This window comes from Danio rerio, chromosome 10 (assembly GCF_049306965.1).
Source record: "Danio rerio strain Tuebingen ecotype United States chromosome 10, GRCz12tu, whole genome shotgun sequence".
NCBI classification, from domain to species: Eukaryota; Metazoa; Chordata; class Actinopteri; order Cypriniformes; family Danionidae; genus Danio; species Danio rerio.
Genome location: NC_133185.1, coordinates 5,042,714 through 5,062,500, shown reverse-complemented (window position 1 = coordinate 5,062,500; position 19,787 = coordinate 5,042,714). Strand labels below are relative to the sequence as shown.

Here is a 19,787-nt window from a genome sequence, read left to right as displayed (position 1 = left end):
TAGTTGTGGAGGAAAAAAAACTAAATTCTTCCTGGCCTTTTTATTGAAATTGCATGGAATTGGCTAGATATTCCAACACTTCCAACACTAGCAGAAATGCCTAGAATAAAAATAAAGAAAACGCACTGGACCACTGGCAAAATCATGTGCTAAATTGACTACAATCGATATTAAAAGCTATTACACCCCTGCTGAAAAATCCTGCTTAAACCAACCTAGGCTGGTTGGCTGGTTTTAGCTGGTCAACCAGCCTGGTTTTAGAGGGGTTTTAGCCATTTACAGGCTGGTTTCCAGCCATTTCCAGCCTGGTCTTAGCTGGTCTGGCTGGAAGCCCAGCTAAAACCAGCTTGACCAGCCTAGCCAGGCTCGGAGCCCAGCCAAAACCAGCTATGTCCAGCTTAAACCAGGCTGGTCAAACCGGTTTTAGCTGAATTTAGCTGGTCATTTTCCAGCCTGACTAGCAAAGACCAGACTGGAAATGGCTGGAAACCAGCCTGGAAATGGTCAAAACCCCTCTAAAACCAGATTTGTCAACCAGCTAAAACCAGCCAACTGGATTTTAGCTGGATTTTTCAGCAGGGACAGCAAAATCCTCGGAGTAAAATTTACTCAGTTTAGATTTAGTATTTGGTCCCTCTCTGAATTGAGTATAAGTTACTCAAATTAATGAAACCATTAAAGGATAAATTAGGTGATGATTGATAATAATATACAGAAACACTGAACTGAAACTGACTTCAGCCACAACCTTAGATGAAATCAGCTGAAATAAGATACATTGAATCTCTCAAAATCTCAGCAGGGGATCTTTAAGCCACTCCACAAACAGCAGCTTTACTTATTACCAACCTGTTTGGTAATAGAGACCAAATACTCTCTGAACTGAGTAAATTTTACTCTGAGGATTTTGCTGTGGTAATGTTAGCAAGCTAGATAGCATTCTACTTTTAAAGTAATGTACCTGAAGCTGTACTTTCAAAGTCATTGACAATCATTAGAAGACACAATGGTATGTGAATGAGTTATTGCTCAATCAATTAAACATGAAAGAACTGAACCACAGAATTACCATTGCCTCTCTACATTTTTGTGAAGGTGTCTTTTCAAGACTTGGGCCCAATCCCAATTCTATTTTTGTACCCCTAGTGTAAAGGGGAAGGGCTTCAAAATTTACCCCTAAGAATTGGGACAGCACTACAGCACCTGCACCCGTCATCATATGTCATCGCGATTTCTTGCTTTATATGAGATCAGACGATCTACAGCGACTGCTTTAGTTATTCCAGTTGCTTTATTTTTTTATATTTATCTTCAGGAGATCACTGAAGCAAATATTAAGTTATCATAACAGTCTAATGTGGCAATAAGACCGTAACTGTACTGTGTATTTACACAGTGGCCATACTCATCTATGTAAACACACCAAAAGCAACATTAGCATTATAGCAGACACTGTAAAAAGCTCATTCCCGGCCACTAGACTTTTCTGACAGGCTATTCGAGTGTCAGAATGATGTGGGACTGATATACAAGAGTTATTATTAGGGATTATTGATCGCAAATGTATCTTTTTTTTTTTTTTTTAAGCATAACGCTAAAACACAAATGTGTTTATAAATATATTAATACATTTGTTTGTTGTAAAAATTCATGATGATGACAAAAATACTAATTGTGGCGCTCCTGACTTCTGGGTCAGAATTGACAGAATTTAAATAGAATTGGGACAGGGGAAGGACTAAGGTAGAATTGGTATTGGGCCTTAATATTACACATACAGTTCCCTGAAGGATCCTCATGTCCCACCTTTATTTATTAGCAGCTGCTTTTCTTAATTCTGCTACTAGAAAGAAAAGTGCTGTGTCTGTGTATAGCGACTGTAATTGCGCTGGTTCCCTTCGGCTCAATATGATGGTCTTTATATTAAGGTTGAAGTCAAGCATGTGGAATCAGAGTACGACGGTTCATGAAATACTAATGAGCTGCTGACTCAGTACATCGCTGCTGGCTCAGTCTGCCTTGTTTCAGAGTGTTAAAAGTCATATTCAAACCGCTTCCATATTCTTGTCCGCCCTGATATGACTTCTGATTTGATGGTGTGATCTATAATTGGATTTAGAGGTTGCCTACTGGTTAAAAGTTCAACTTCATGGGCAACTTGTTACAAGCTGTTGAAACCACTTTTTCATCTGGTCTATTAGTTATAAGAAAACAAAAACTAGATAAGAATAATGTGTTCACAGTAAAGTGGAGGACTAAGGGGAATGTTTAAAGGTGTAGTAGGTGATGTTCTTCAGAAACATTTGTTGTTGTGCTGGTTAAAAAATGTCTTCATATTCCAATAGTACTGATTAAAGTAAATGATCTAAATGTATTTATAGGTATTTTTTAGGGATGTAACGGTATCAGATTTTCACGGTACGATAATACCTCGGTATGAATGGAACGGTACGGTATTTATTGAATATTTTACAGAAAAAACGAAACTAATGAAAAGACTCGAAAAAAAGTGCCAAAAGTGTTTATTTACCTTAGCACTGAACATATCAATGACATACATATTAGTCATCTATCTGCAAGTTTCGAAACAGGGACTTCAATTTTTCAATTTTAATAACAAAAAACTATTAAACCATATAAAAAAATAAAGTTTCAATTTAGTATTGTTGAAAACTCATCACATTCAACATTTAATCACTCACTCACTTAGATAGAGATGGGTTTTTTAAGGAAAATTATCATATAACTATAGTCTGGTAAAAGCTGGGATCTCTGGGCATGTCCCCTGCAACAGAAAAAAAACCCTCTCATTTGGGACTGAGGTTTCTGGGACAGAGAGATATGATTTAGCCAAGGTTGACAGCAGTGGGTAACGTTGTTCATTGTCTTTCCACCACTTGAGAGGACAAGCCATGAGTGAGATAGAGGTCTCTTTGCGGTACAAGTCAATGTCTGCATCAATCTAACAAGTGTGCTGTGTTCTGCAGTCCCCATGACTGTTTTTAGTCGTATTCCCCGACTTATATTTCACCACAGTCTGGCAGTGCCTGCATACTGTTTTTTTCTATGTCAACCTTTTCTCCTTCTCCTTTTTCGTATCTTTTTAGAAAGGAACCGAAATGCTTCCACACATCTGATTTAAAACCCGCTTTAGGTTCGATCATTTCCAGCTCTTTTTCTTCCCCGCTACTAGCAACACACTCCATTTCCGCATTACTGGATCTGTAGTGACAACAGACTGCAAAGGATGATGGCCACGCCTGGGCTGATGGAAATTGTAGTTCCCGCTACCTCCCGTTCTCTTCATTCGCCCAAGCAAACTTTTCTCAGAAAAATAGTTTTATTGAGTCATGCGCCTACGTTGATATTGAAAAAAAATTACTATTGCGGTATGCCGGTATTTACAATATTGTTACATCCCTAGTATTTTTATATTCTGGGCAAGACATATGACAAATAAAAATTTGTCGGGCAGACAATTCCATAATTCTAATAAGTAGTCAAAACTGTCTGTCAACTAGGGGTGTCAAAATTAATCGTTTCTTCGGTGCACCGCGATGCAGACATGGACAATTCGGTATCGGTTCTGTAATAATCATAACCGGTTATTACTGACGTCATTTATCTCATATGCGCTCTGTCGCAAGGGAGGCGAGCGCGAGTATTTACAACGCTTTAACTACTTAAAACTCATAAACTGTGCACAATTTCACTGTGTGTGTTTGCTGGATTAGTCTTTCACTGACATAAACAGCAAAAGCCCCTATTTCACTGAGATTGGGAGAATGAAAGTACTCCATTTCTCTCTCTCTCTCTCTCTCTCTCTCTCTCTCTCTCTCTCTCTCTCTCACACACACACACACACACACACACACAGTGGCCCAAGTGACCTGCTGGCGTGACTTTTCTTCCACCGTGTCTATCATGCATCAGCTGTGATCGCCGCTGCCGCCTGCCGCTTATCAATATCACTCATCTGTGAAGAGCGCTGCGCGCAAGAGCCAATCGCAACCATTTTTGTTGAGGGTGGGACCAATCAAAGAGGTGTAAGAGAACTAGACAAGGATCAGAAAGTGAGCTGGATATTTATATTTGTTTATATTATTTGCTAAATGCTCGTGTTGTTTAAAGGTACAGTTTATATTTCTGACCGTTTGTATTAAATGACAAAATTGTATTACAAAGAGTATATAAATATAAGTATAGTCATGCATTTAATACAAGAACTGCTGCTGTGAAGAAAATATAAAACCGTGTATGGAAAGCACCGTCAATGCACCGTGATGCACCGAGATATCGAATTGAACCGAATTGATGGCATGATAATCGTAACCGAACCGAACCGTGAGACTAGTGTAGGTTCATAGCTCTACTGTCAACAAATTGTCTCCTTTTTGCGCAGATCTGCCATTTGCACATGCTAAATTCAGCTTGCCACAGTTTTTCGTTCAGAATTGTAGTCTTATAAAGTACTGTCAAATTTTCTAAATGGTGTATGACATGATCTAGTGCAGGGGTTCCCAAACCTTTTAGCTCGCGACCCCCAAAATGACAATACCAGTGTCTTGCGACCCCCAATATCCTCTGAGGTGGTTATAAATACAGAAACCTAGCATGCAATGGCGCACACACACACCAATACACCCAAGTCTGTTCTTCGTTTAGTTTCTTTAATGTATGTCAGTGCTGTAAATGGGCCAGAAAGTTTAACTTTGTGTTATAAAATCAGTAAATTAGGTGTTGATTGATAATAATCATCCCCTCCCCAGTTGATCGTTTGTAAAAGTGGCAGAAGGTAGATTTTTCCGATTAATCGTCTGTTGAACTGCATCTTAATCATCACAAATACTGCAGAAGACCTATTGGAACCCACATGGACTCAAGATTCTCATAGAAATCAGTCAAGTTTGGTGAAGAAAAAGTCATGGTTTGGGATTACATTCAGTATGGGGGTGTGCGAGAGATCTGCAGAGTGGATGGCAACATCAACAGCCTGAGGTATCAAGATAATTGTGCTGCCCATTATATTACAAACCACAGGAGAGGGTGAATTCTTCAGCAGGATAGCGCTCCTTCTCATACTTCAGCCTCCACATCAAAGATCCTGAAAGCAAAGAAGGTCGAGGTGCTCCAGGATTGGACAACCCAGTCACCAGACATGAACATTATTGAGCATGTCTGGGGTAAGATGGAGGAGGAGGCATTGAAGATGAATCCAAAGAATCTTGATGAACAAAGTCAGCAAAGTCAGACCTTACTGTCCTAATTAAATAATTAAAAATCAAGGCATGATCATATTTTATTTAGGTAAAATAAGTGTAATCTACAGGCCTTTGCCTTTCATATAAGCCACTTCTGATACTAAATGATCAACTAAAAGTCAAATTATTATTGGTTGTTCTAAAGCTCGGATAGGCACAAGACTTTTCAGGTAGTGTATATGAAACAACCTGTGTAGTAACTGCACAACTTCCAGCCAATCAGAATTAAGAATTTCAACAGACTATAGACCTTTTTTATGGCTGCTGCATGGAGGGCGCCATAGCGACCAGCGTCTTTCTGTAGAATGGTAAAAACTTCCGTTTACAGCGTGTACAACTGGTAATTTGCGCTCAGAAAACGGGTTTCAGTAACGTTTTTAATGGATAACAGAGTGTTTTTGTGACACACAACTTAAAAAATGTGTCTGTTAAAGACGTTTTAATCTTTCAGATGTGGTTCAAGAGCGTCAGAAATACGAGAAAAACATTCTCCTAGTTCACGTGTCTGCCGTCAGAAATACAGTGTGTGTGTGTGTTCCCGGCCTGTCAGCTGTTAGCTCAGCGGCTCTTTAACACACACACAGAGAGAGAGAGAGAGAGAAAGAGAGAGAGAGAGAGAGCAAACCAGATTACTGGCATGAAACTTAACAGGTATGAAAGTCGTGCAATTTACAAAAATGACCAATAAAAGTCTGTTATTGATCCTCTGCTGGCTGATTTGCTGTTCATTCTAATCGCGAGCCGTTTATGTTTTATTTCGTGTGTTGTATTTACCACGGTTTGTGTTTTTCTGTCATTTCGAAATGACACTAGCCTATATTTTCACTTTGTCACAGTTATTAAATCAGTGTGTCAGTGGCACAGTACAGGCTACGTGTGTGTGTCAAACATTTTGGTGAACTACATTTGTTTGGGCTGGTTATATATTTGAAATAAAGAGAAAATGTTGACTTTAGTGATGACGAGGCTTCATTTAAACTGCAGAAGATGCCGTCTGACAACGAGGGAAAAACGCCTCACAGCAGCTGTTTTCCATCCTATTAGATCGCATTTCTTTAAATGATCAGTCCAGGAGATGGTGCTGATGGACAACAGAATTAGCTCAAAGAGGATAAAAGCAGGTAAAATAAATTAAAACTATGGTTTCAAAGCTTTCCAAATGTGACTGTTTACATGCATCAGCTGCCGACCGGAGGTTCTTTGCATCCTTCTTGCGCATACACGAAAAGCATAATGGGTAATTTTGCGTTCCAAGAAAAAGGTCTATAGAATAATCGTATATAAACTCAAGAGTCCAAACTTTTAAGAGGTAGTGTAAGTTATGTAACGTCTCCCTTCAGGCAGAGCGTGCCTCCAGCAGTACTTTCAGAGATGCTGCCTCAGATGTTTCCTGAAAGGCTTTTTATGTAACCCTACTGGAAAGCGAGTGTTTTTGAGGATAAAATCTGACTAATGTGCACAGAAGAGCAGCATGAGAGATCGAGTTTGTTTGTCTGTTGTCTCTGCAGTTGGTGATCATGGCCGGGACGGTGCTGCTGGCGTATTACTTCGAATGCACGGACACGTTTGGCATCCACATTCAGGGTTTCTTCTGTAATGACGCTGACCTGCTGAAGCCATACCCGGGGCCCGAGGAGAGCAGCTTCATCCAGCCACTCATCCTCTACTGTGTGGTGGCAGCTGCGCCCACTGCCATAGTGAGTATCAGTGTAAAGTAACAATATTAATAATAATAATTATTATTATTAATTAATAATAATTAATTAATTAATTATTAATATTAATAAGTATTAAGCAGCTGTAATTGAGTATTTTTTTTCAGAAATTGTAATTTACTAAGTAGTTTTAAAAATGTGTACTTTTACTTTACCTTGTGTACATTTTTAATGCAGTATTGGTACTTTACTTCACTCCCTCAAACTGCAGTTACTTTATTTTTTCTTCAGTGCTGTGATTCCTGTCCAATCAAATTGCACATAAGAAGATAAATCTCACCAAAATAAGACATGGGTGATTTATAATTGCAGCAAACTGCTTGGATGTGTCCAAGAAAATGTTCAAGAAGATCTTAAAATATTTACATGCATTGACCCAGAGACTGTTCAGATGCATGTCACTGATGAGAAGATGAGGGATGTTTACTGTATGATGACCGAAATGGCCTTTAACCTGCCTGGTTAGCCTAATTAACCTAGTTAAGCCTTTAAATATCACTTTAAGCTGTAGAGAAGTATCTTGAAAAAGATCTAGTAAAATATTATGTATGGGAAAGATAAAATAAATCAGTTATTAGAGATGAGTTATTAAAACTATTATGTTTAGAAATGTGTTGAAAACATCTCTCCGTTAAACAGAAATTAGGGAAAGAAATAAATCAGAAGTGCTAATAATTCAGGGGGTTTAATAATTCTGACTTTAACTGTATTTGTATATATACTTGTATAAAAATATTAATAATAAAAAAAATAATAATATTAATAATAATTGGTATTAAATAATAATAAGTTCTTGTTATTTCTGTTAATTGTTAAGGCCCACTTTTGGATTTACATTTAACATCTTAATAAAGATAATACTGATTCTGTTATCTCCTTGAATTATTAATTTGATTTCAACTCTATTTATTACAGCGCCTGATGCCACTAACTAGTCTTTTGAGAATATAAATAATAATAACGTATTGCATTCTAATAGTACAATGGAAATCTTCAGAATAGAAGAGATGGATCACTGAGTGCTGCACAGTTGGTAAGATTGGTAGCTCAAATATCTCACAGATTGCTATATAAGACAGAGAACGTTTCAAATCAATGCTTTATTTCATTACCTGCAGTGTTTGGTGGACATGAACAGCAGAGGGCACTGCAGTACCAGTACACAGCAAACATTACACATGTCTTTTTCCAAGTCATGCTTTTGTTTTAATACAAGAAGCACATTTTATTACTAAATTATATAGGTTATTCCATATACTGTAGGCTTTAACTATGCATTTAAATAAAAGAAAACAAATAAATAAATAAATAATAAGTCTCCAGAGGGGAGTTTCATATCAGTTTAAAAGCCACATAGAGCAGAAAACATCAGCCATGAAAAATAGATTATAGTGTAAATTATATCTGAAAATGATGGTCTCTTTAATTTGTTTTTCATATTAAATATACCAGGGGTTGAATATAATACTTTCCATCAAGACTACTTACAAGCATAGTTCACTAAATTCTGTCGCCTCACCCCCACATCATTATACACTCTATATTTAATATTATTTTCAGCCGGTATTCAAGATACTCATGCCTTCCCTTTTCATACTATGAACGATGACCAAGGGGTTTGAATGTCAGACGTGGCATTAAAGGATAATTGTCGTGCATCAATATTCCTCTGAAGTCATGCAGATGTGACGGACTACATTTTAGGTCGTTATTATTGACACGCAAGGTTGCTTAATGAATATATTAATGGATATTCGGTAAGAAGCTGCAAACTTATGCTTCATTTTCTTTATATTATGTGCTATTAGTACAATGTTAATCAATTCATATTAATATTTATAAATATGAAGTTACTCATAAGTGTTTATTTTGTGACTGTTAAGTTTCCGATACTCTGTGAAATAGCTCCTTTTAATCTTTTCATCACATTTAACTAAAATAAATGAAATAAAATGAAAATGTCTTAGTCACATACTTCATCTATGTAATAAATGAATTAAAGCTACACAAAATAATATTGCACTTATTATTATTATTATTATTATATAATAATTAAAGAGCCCCTATTATATGTTAAAAAGGGTCATATTTTGGTTTTAAGGGTCTCCAACAACAGGCTAATATGCATGCAAGGTCAAAAAACACTTTCATTGTCCTATAATATGCATTTATTTTACATAATTATCCCAGCGACTCCTATATGATTCATTCAGCGATACATTTGTTGCCAAACGCCTCCTTAAGCCTCCTTTCCACTGCACACGACAAACGACAAGTGACAAGCGACAGACCGGAAGTCATTCATTTCCAATGGAGAGCAGTCCGGGAGCTGCGTGGAGTTCTGATCATCTCCGTATGCAGAAAATTCGGATCTGAATTGAGCTGCGGATCCGTTGAAATATTTGAACTCCTGCGACTAGACCGTATGCGACCTGCCGACCGGATATGATGTATTCCAGTGTTTTCCTAGCAGATCGTGTGCGCGAGATGAGAAATATGAGTTTATTTGGTTATTTTTTTGAATTATAAAAAGTCTATATTTAAAAAAAAAAAATTCTGTTCATAAATGTAAGTAAAAAACTAATAAAAATATTTATTTTTAATGTTGCCTGCACATTCCCTCCAGTATTTTAGCGGTCTATGAGTTTCTAGAATTTATTAATTCATCTAAACGCACAGAGAATGAAGGCTCTTGCTTTTGCCCTCCTTTATTTCGGACACCGTGAAATCAGCTTCTCCCCCGTGGTGCACGACAACACTGAAAATACTGTGCGGCTGCCACTAGGGGGCGTATTCCGACAGTCGTGTCCAAATGTTGTGTGCAGTGGAAAGGCGGCTGATGACATTCTTTTGAGATTGGACAACAGCGTTCAGCATGAGACAGTGAAATGCCCACCACGGCTTATCAACAAAATTGAAGTAGTCAGAGTGTAAAGTTTATGTGTGAACATACCTGCTAACACTCCTGTTTTTCCCAAAAGTCTCCCGTATTTCAGACCCAGCTCCTGCCACTCTCCCGTTTTGTTACTTATGCCATGCAAATCCCGTAAATTCAACCACTCCATATATATATATATATATATATATATATATATATATATATATATATATATATATATATATATATATATATATATACTGTGTATGTATGTATGTATGTATGTATGTATATGTATGTGTGTTTATATATATATATATATATATATATATATATATATATATATATATATATATATATATATTAGAATTTGATAGAAATGTCCATTTTGTGGCTGACACAATAAATAGGCCTATTGCGTTTTCAAATTTTGATTTTTTTTAATATGTGAACAACATATACCATTAACAACAGAACATCGTCAAATCTTCACGCACTGCAGTGTTTTCAACAGCATAGAAAAATTATACAATAAATAGGCCTGCCCTAAATATTTTTAGATATTTCTGTATATGGAATGTGATCCATAATAAATAAAAATAAGTTTAATTTAAAGCTATGGAAAATTATCCTTATAAATATATTATATGAGCTAATAAAATCTTGTTTTTTTTCTACTACTGATAACATTTTTTTAAATAAAAAAAAATTAGTCAATGTCTTTTTTAAATTTTATTTTATTTTATTTTATTTCTTAACATAAGAGGAGTCATGTTTTAAGACCTGTATATATTCACATTTAGACAACACAACAACAGCAACATCAACAAAACATTAACGTTTAAAGAAATGTTATCGGTACTTTTATGGTAGAAACAAATTAATTTAACTTAAATTATTTCACTTTGTTTTAGTCAAACAGACACTCCATAAATCCAGTTAATCCAGAGAAATGACTAATTTTCATCTGGTCTCTCTTTTTATATCCCGTAATAGTATATGGCAGAAAATCTACTCTCCTTGGTAGCTTTTTCATACAGTGATGGCCATTCCCAGTGTAGCTAATCTTTATATTTCTGCCAGTTTTTCAAGCAGCGGACTGCAGTGTCATCTCTACAGTCCTATTCTAAGAAATGAACACTGCAGTCCAATCCCATCATTCCAAGCTCAGAAATTTAATCAAGATTTATATCCAAGATTTATAATCCAAGCTCAGATTTAATCAAGTGAGTTTTACTCCTGAGATATGAACTGCAGTAACAGCCTCAAGTCTTGAATTTTACCCCGTGACCCAAACCTTCTGTCCTCTGTAGGGCAGAAAACTAAACTAAATAGAAAACCTCCTTTGCATTTTGGTGACTTTAGAATTGGTCAGTGGCAAAAAAAAAAAAAAAACTGACTTCAAAGTGGCCTGTGAAATGCAGGATCTTTAAGGTGCAAATTCCTAAAACTGCCTCATTTTTTGTCACTATCATTCTTTTTTGGTTCAAAGACACATGCTTTCTATGCAAATTCATTCCATCAATGGGATTTTGTTAGTAAATTCTGCCTTTCAAATTGTATATTTAGGCAACTTACCATTTCCAACATGTGAATGATGCTGACCGAAACATGCCTTCAATTTATTAAGGTACCGGGTCCATGACGTCATCGACTTTCGCTTTCAGATTTAAAGGGCTAGCATTGCACCAGACCCTGTAAGTTTTTCGTTTTAAAGTGTAGAATCTTTATTTTATGCACATATGCATCACTTTTGTTTTTATTCTACTGTACACAAGTTATTTACACTTAAATACACAGTATTTTGGATACCCGAGCTGGGTATTTTACATTGGTTCATTTTCATATTTTTCATATGACACATGTACAAGTTATAGCTCAAATGAAAGCTCTTGCTGGTGCTCATACGGTTCTAGCATTATTTTTACTAAACTATATTCACATATCAAACAGTTGCCAAATTAATCGCTGTGTTTCCATGGCACAGAAGTGAAAACAATACATTCATGATCAATAAGCAGCCCCAGATAGCACAGACAGCTGTCATCTCTTACCTTATGCTGTGCGCTTCAGGGCCATTCTCCTCTGTTTTTGAGGTGATGTGCTTAAGTAATCCTTTTATATGTCTGACTTGGTCCAAACACAGTGAATTATGCTTGATCAAACTAAAGAATAGTGAAATATGAAAACAATGATCCCTCCCTGTGGCTTGGACAGCACCTCTCATCAGTTGGAACACAATAACTTTTGCATAGATTATGGTGGAGACATTTTTCTTTTTTCCCATGATTACAGACATGTGCAGCAACCACCAAAATTAATTACAGCACCCTAGATAATAATATGCAAAGAGGGTTTTGCTGTGTACTAGGAATACCATTTAACCGTTCAACTGATGCTATCAGTCGGTTAAAAATGCATCCTTTTGGTTATTATGAGCATCCCTAACTGTTACCTTTGAATTCCATAGTAGGACAAACAAATATTGGTCACACTTTACAATAAGGTTCATTAGTTAATGTTAATTAATGCATTTACTAACATGAACAAACAATGAACAATACATTTACTACTGTATTTGTTCATGTTAGTTAACGTTTGTTAATGAAAATACAGTAGTTTATTGTTAATTCATGTTAACTCATGGTGCATTAACTAATGTTAACAAGCATGACCTTGGAAGTTAATAATGCATTAGTAAATATTCAATTATGATTAATAATTGCTGTACATGTGTTGTTCATGATTAGTTCATGTTAGTAAACGCATTAACTAATGAACCTTATTGTAAAGTGTTACCCAAATATTAATGTAGTCGATGATAACAGGTGTTCAGCTTTCTTCAATGTATTTTCTTTTGTGTTTAAAAGTCAAACAGGTTTAAAACAAGTAAAGGGTGAGTAAATTAAGGGTTCGGATTAGTTCACCTAAAAATGAAAACTATCCCATGCTTTTGTTTGATTTATTTTATTAAAAGCATTGACAATTTTTCCTTCATTGTCTTGAACTATTTTGTTTGAGAAATGACCTGTAGAAGTGTCGATGTGAAACTGGAGCTGAATTCGCATCACGAGCACAGCTGTTTTTCTTTTTAAATTGTTTACTTTATTTGAATTAGTGTTTTCATCCAGGGTGTCGACTGTTATAGTCACTAAATCGGATGTATTTTTTGTGGTGTTGTTGTGTCTGTAGATATTTGTTGGCGAGATCTCCATGTACATCATGAAGTCCACCAGAGAAGCTCTCCTCGCCCAGGAGAAAACCATTGTTACTGGAGAGTGTTGCTATCTTAACCCTCTCATCCGCAGAATCATCCGCTTCATCGGTGAGTCTTGCCTTTTCAACAATGACAAACATATATGCTTCTTTAGAGGTTTAAATTAAATTAGTTTAATTAAATTAATTCATTCGTTCATTGTCCGTTCATTGTCCGTTCATTGTCGTTCGTTCATTGTCCATCCATCCGTCCGTCCGTCCATCCATTTATCCATCCATTTATCCATCCATCCATCCATCCATGTTCGTTTGTTCGCTGTCTGCCTGCCTGCCTGCCTGCCTGACTGTCTGTCTGCCTGCCTGTCTGTCTATCTGTCCATCTATCCATCCATCTTTGTTCAATGTCTGTCTGTCTATCTTCGTTTGTTCGTTCGTTCATTGTCTTTCCGTCTGCCTGCCTATCCATCCATCCATCCATCCATCCATCCATCCATCCATCCATCCATCCATCCATCCATCCATCCATCCATCCATTCATCCATCCATCCACAGTATCTATCTATATTAATTTGTTTGTTTATTTGTTCGTTCGTTGTCTGTCTGTCTATCTTTGTTCGTTCATTGTCTATCTGTCCATCTATTCATCCATCCATCTTCGTTCATTCGTTGTCTGTCTGTCTATCTTCATTTGTTCGTTCATTCATTGTCCATCCATCCATCTGTCTGTCCGTCCATCCATCCATCCATCCATCCATCCATCCATCCATCCATCCATCCATCCATCCATCCATCCATCCATCCATCCATCCATCCATCCATCCACAGTATCTATCTGTTCGTTCGTTGTCTGTCTGTCTATCTTCAATTGTTTAATCGTTCATTGTCTGTCTGTCTGTCTATCTGTCTGTCTATCTATATATCCATCTTATCCATCCATCCATTTTTGTTCGTTTATTCGTTGTCTGTCTGTCTATCTTCGTTTGTTCAGTCGTTCATTGTCTGTCTCTCTGTCTGTCTATCTATCTATCTATCTATCTATCTATCTATCTATCTATCTATCTATCTATCTATCTATCTATCTATCTATCTATCTATCTATCTATCTATCTATCTATCTATCTATCTATCTATCTATCTATCTATATATCTATCTATCTGTCTGTTTGTCAGTCTATGTTCATTCGTTCATTGTCTGTCAGTCTGTCTGTTTGTCAATTTTTGTAATCATGAAACTTTTGGTCTGTAATATATATATATATATATTCATTTAAATATTAGGTGCTGTTATTGTCAGAACTATATTTCATTTTACTTTATTTTAATTAATTGTTATATCAAATGTTATCATTTTAAAATAATTTACAGTAGGTAAAGTTGTTTATGTGTTTGGACGACAAATTGATAGTGCTACATGAAAGGCTCTTCAACATTATTAATACTAATACAAAAAGAATGAATAAATGAATGAATGAACGAACGTCAATACTTTAATGGGAGCTCTCAAAACCTAAAGAACAGCACAGATGCAATAAATCTTTGACTTGATTTGCCTGGAGATTTTCAAAACTGCTGAGCTGTGGCTGTTTTATTGACAAGGAGCAGACAAGACACACAGCAGCACCTCCAAAACACATCAATTTTAAATGTTTCCTACAGACATAATGACAAACACAATCAGCAATGCTTTTCCAAGAAAACTCACAGCATACCTTTTATACATTGGTATTTACAGGATCTTGGTTTTAGTGCACTTCTGCAGCTTGCCAAGCTAGAGCATCTGAGCGTGATTTGAAGTGAAATTAGAAACATGTGGAGAGCTTGATTTACTGGATGCGATGCATAATGCAGTGGAGACGCTGGTAATGGTGTCCTTTGAGGCTTGGCATCGCAGTCGTGTGGACAATCAAACTGCAGCCTTTTCACAGTCTGCAGCAATTGTGTCCACAGTGGTTTCCAACCATCCTTTGTCTTTCTGTCTCCAGCAGAGGCCTTCTTTCCAGTTGCTTGATTTTTTTTGTTTAATACTTTTTTCTAAAACCAGTACTGGCAAATTGGTAAAGTCAAACAAATAAACAAACAAACAAATAATTAAATAAAAAAATAAACAAAAAACAAACAAATAAAAAGATGAATGAATAAATAAATAAATACACAAATAAATGAATGAATAAATAAACAAAGAAACAAACAAATAAATAGATGAATGAATGAATGAATAAATAAATAAATAAATACACAAATAAATAAATACACAAATAAATGAATGAATAAATAAAGAAACAAACTAATAAATAAATGAATAAATACACAAATAAATTAACGAGTAAATAAACACAGAAACAAATAAATAGATGAATAAATATATAAATAAATAATACACAAATAAATAAATACACAAAAGAATGAATAAATAAACAAAGAAACAAACTAATAAATAAATGAATAAATAAATAAATACACAAATAAATGAATGAATAAACAAATAAATAAATACACAAATAAATAGATTAATGAATAAATAAATAAATAAATAAATGAATACACAAATAAATAAAAACACCAATAAATAAATACACAAATAAATGAATGAATAAATAAAGAAAGAAACAAACTAATAAATAAATACACAAATAAATGAATGAATAAACATATAAATAAATGCACAAATAAATAAATAGATGAATAAATAAATGAATAAAAACACCAATAAATAAATACACAAATAAATGAATGAATAAATAAACAAAGAAACAAACTAATAAATAAATGAATAAATAAATACACAAATAAATGAATGAACAAACAAATAAATAAATACACATTAAATAGATAAATTAATAAATAAATAAATACACAAATAAATAAATACACAAATAAATGAATGAATAAATAAACACAGAAACAAACTAATAAATAAATGAATAAATAACTAAATACACAAATAAATGAATGAATAAATAAACAAAGAAATAGATGAATAAATAAGTAAATAAATACACAAATAAATAAACAAATAAATAAATACACACACAAATGAATGAATAAACAACAAAAAACAAAGTAATAAATAAATAATATTATGTTATATATATATATATTCATTCATTCATTCATTCATTCATTTTTTTTCAGCTTTGTCCTTTTATTAATTAGGGGTCACCACATATATATTAAGGGAAAACAAAATACAAAACTACACAGTCCTGTGTGGAAAAAGTCTTTGTCCCCTATACTTCATAACTGGTTGGGCCAGCCTTAGCAGCAACAACTGCTAATAATTCTGACTTTGACTGTATATTCAAAACCAACCACAATCTACATTTTAAAGTATGATGGCAAAACAAATTAATCAGTATAAACATACATTTTTTTTCTCGGCCTTAAAATACATTGTAATGTAATGCACTCTCAGACACACAATTTCATGGTGAAATAAGCGGATTTCCATCCCTTTCAAGATCATAAAAATCTCTTGTAGAACGTCAGTGTGTGAGAGTTTGCTAAAGGACATCATAATTACTTGCATAAGATATTGAGCTTAGTAGAGTAGTTTTGTTTGTGCCAAATGGTGTATGCAAATGTAGCTTTTGCTCTAGTGGGCATTTGTAATTACTTCTGGATGAAGATAAAAATAACATTGTTCCATCAAGTCCGCATTGGTATTCATAGGCGTCCTCCAAACCCTTGTCTGATCTTCCCTTTATATTCAGAGCCTTGATTAGAAGCAACAGGCTGAATACATATTTTGAAATTTTTATTTTATTTTATTGTTTGTTTGTTTTTTTACTGAATATTTTCAAGCACATACAGAAGGGAAAATAAGTATTGAACACGTCATGTTTTTTACTTGGGAATAATTTTTCCAAAGAAGCTGTTAACATGGGATTGAATCAGATTTGGGTAAAATACAAATAAAAAATAAAATAAAACAAAAATGTCTGAGAAACGAGTTGTGTAATAACAATGGAATGACACAAGGAGTAAGTACTGAACTACTAAAATGTATTTGATACTTTATATAACATATGCTTTGTGGATGGCAGCTTAAAGACGCCTCTCAAATGGAGATTGAAATCACATGAACTGCTCAGGTGTGATTTATTTTTCACAGACTTTAAGAGAGATACAATCTTGATGGTTTCTTTGGGTTTTGTCTATCGAATCTGATCTTTATTCTGTATTTTTTATTGGAGTCAAGTCAGGTGATTGGGTGGGCCATTCTACAGCTTGATTTTCTTTCTCTGAAACCATTTGAAAGTTTCCTTGGCTGAGTTTTGGATCATTGTCTTGCTGAAATATCCACTCTGGTTTCATCCTGGTAATGTAGATGTTGGACTGAAGCTGCTAATATTAATTTAAATTGGTCGAAAGGGAAGGGGGTTACCAAAAAAACTACTGAGAGATTTCAGCTGCTGTCTGGGCTTTCACTTTCTTTCTACGCCTTCTTTTCTTCATGTGTTCAATACTTTTTTTTACCTGTGTCATTTTATTTTGTTATGCATAACTTTATTTGTAAACTAATTTTTTTTTAATCAAAAGTTTATATGTTATATTAAAATATTACTATATCATATTATTTTTCAACAGGAGGTAAACACGAATTACTTCCAAAAACTTCAGATATAGTCTGTGTTAATAAATGCAAGGCTATTCATGAAATCCAGCCATAAAACGGTATGACTATGTTTCAGATGACTGTTCTAGAGCCTACAGCTAATCAATCTGTCAGATTCTGGAGTACATTATAGCTCTGAAGAAAATTCTAAAAGATAAATGATCCAAATTAAAACAAATGCATTTATAGAGATGGTGTATAACTTCAATATATAACTACAATTAAGTGCACACAGCAAGCCATATCATCTGATAATTGTAGGAAATAATCCCAAAAGGCAATTGACTGTTTAAAGGAACATTAACCAAAACAAAAATACAATGTATATGCCGAGTTCAGCGGCTAATCAGCCGGAATCAGCTGAGGTGACGAGACATCGAGCAACAAGACCTAGCTGTCACTCAAGTGGCCACGCCCTTAATTATACAGACTTAATATAACATAATAAAAATGATATGGATGAGTTGTAAAAAAATTCACCTCTTCATAGTTTTCATGAAGGGTAATCATAGCTATATGCACTAATGCCATCTTTTGTACCAGGCTGTAAACATGTTTTTATCAGCTGTAAAATTGGCCAATTTACCAATGCAGTCAGAAATCATCTGGATTTCCTGGGGCCAGCCCTCCAACGCGATTCGATGAATTGTTGTTTTGGTTACTTCTGTATTGGCTTTACGAGGGAGAGCGGGAGGTTGCCGCCTGCCGTAAATACACACATTAATTAGTTTGTTTATATCCTAATATTTGTATTTTTATGGTTATTTTAACTACTGGCCAGAAGGTTATGGTTGAAAATGACTCATCTGGCCTATTTACAGTAATGTATTTAAAGGAGTTACCCAAAAATGTAAATTAGGTCATTTATTATTCACATTCAAACATTAGTTCGTCTTCAGAACGCAAATGAGTACATTTTTAGATGAAAGAGGAGAGCTCCATCATCCTCCATAAACAGAAATGGAGATGTTTGAAGTCCAGTAAACTAACCAAAGGTAATGTCAAATAAAAGTCAATAAAATGGAAACATTTAAAGCAGTTTGTTTTAAATGCATTGAAAACACTGTCCTCTTAACAAAAAACAAACAAGCAACAATCTTCTAAATATTTTTTTTTTCTTAAAGCCATGTAAGCAAGATGCTACATGACAAACAAGCATTACGTAAACGTAAAAAGTAAAATGGTCAAATGAGGTTGCAAGATGTTTCCAGTAGCTAGATGTTTTTGTAAACTACACTAAACAGTCTTTGATGTTTAGGAAATGTATCGATAGACATTGAACGTACAAAAACAAGTGTGAACTGATGTTGTTAAATTTTCAGAGCACCGATTGGGAGCCACAAGCGGAATATATTTGTTGACGTTTTTTGTTTGTTTTTTTTCTTTTGCTGCAGGTGTCTTCGCGTTCGGCCTGTTCGCCACCGACATCTTTGTCAACGCTGGCCAAGTAGTGACTGGCAATCTGGCGCCGTACTTTCTGAACGTCTGCAAGCCAAATTACACTGGACTGGATTGTCACTTCAGTCATCAGTTCATCGCCAATGGGAACATCTGCACGGGGAACCAGGTGGTCGTGGAAAGAGCCAGAAGGTCCTTCCCATCCAAAGATGCTTCCCTCAGTGTCTATTCAGCCGTCTACGTCACTGTAAGAGCCATCATGGATTATTAATCTAAAAAAGACATTTGCTCTATACCAGGGGTGCCCAAACTTTTTCTTATGAAGGTCCAAAAGCCAAATATCATTAATAGCAGTGGGCCGAAGATAAACTATATGACATTAGTTGTCATGAGAAGTTTTTACAATTTATTTCCTAATATTAAAAAAAAAAAAAAAAAAAAAAAAACATTAGGGTATAATGACATCTATTACTTCTTATCCAGAAAATAAATATAAAAATATCAAATATAAAAATAAAACATAAAATAAAATATACAAATTTCTAATAAAATTTCAATAAAATCTAAAATAAAATAAATATAATAATATAATATTAATATAATATAATATTAATATAATAATAATATAATAAAAAATAAAAAATATCAAATAAAATATCAAATATAAAAATAAAATAAATTAAAACATTAAATATATATTTAAA

General features: G+C 34.6%; 2 protein-coding genes across 6 annotated transcripts in view; one reads left to right on the top strand and one right to left on the bottom strand.

The window, feature by feature from the left end:
• Nucleotides 1-19,787, bottom strand: part of lyrm7 (LYR motif containing 7) — a 434,641-nt gene that overhangs the window by 381,219 nt on the left and 33,635 nt on the right. The window lies entirely within an intron of this gene.
• The window catches only part of plppr1 (phospholipid phosphatase related 1), a 373,854-nt gene that overhangs the window by 332,425 nt on the left and 21,642 nt on the right, over nucleotides 1-19,787 (top strand). For all 5 annotated transcript variants that reach the window (XM_073913746.1, XM_073913745.1, NM_001002132.1 and 2 more), the window contains 3 exon segments: nucleotides 6,770-6,958; nucleotides 13,047-13,179; nucleotides 19,080-19,330. In XM_073913746.1, coding sequence (XP_073769847.1) covers nucleotides 6,770-6,958; nucleotides 13,047-13,179; nucleotides 19,080-19,330 — 573 coding nt within the window.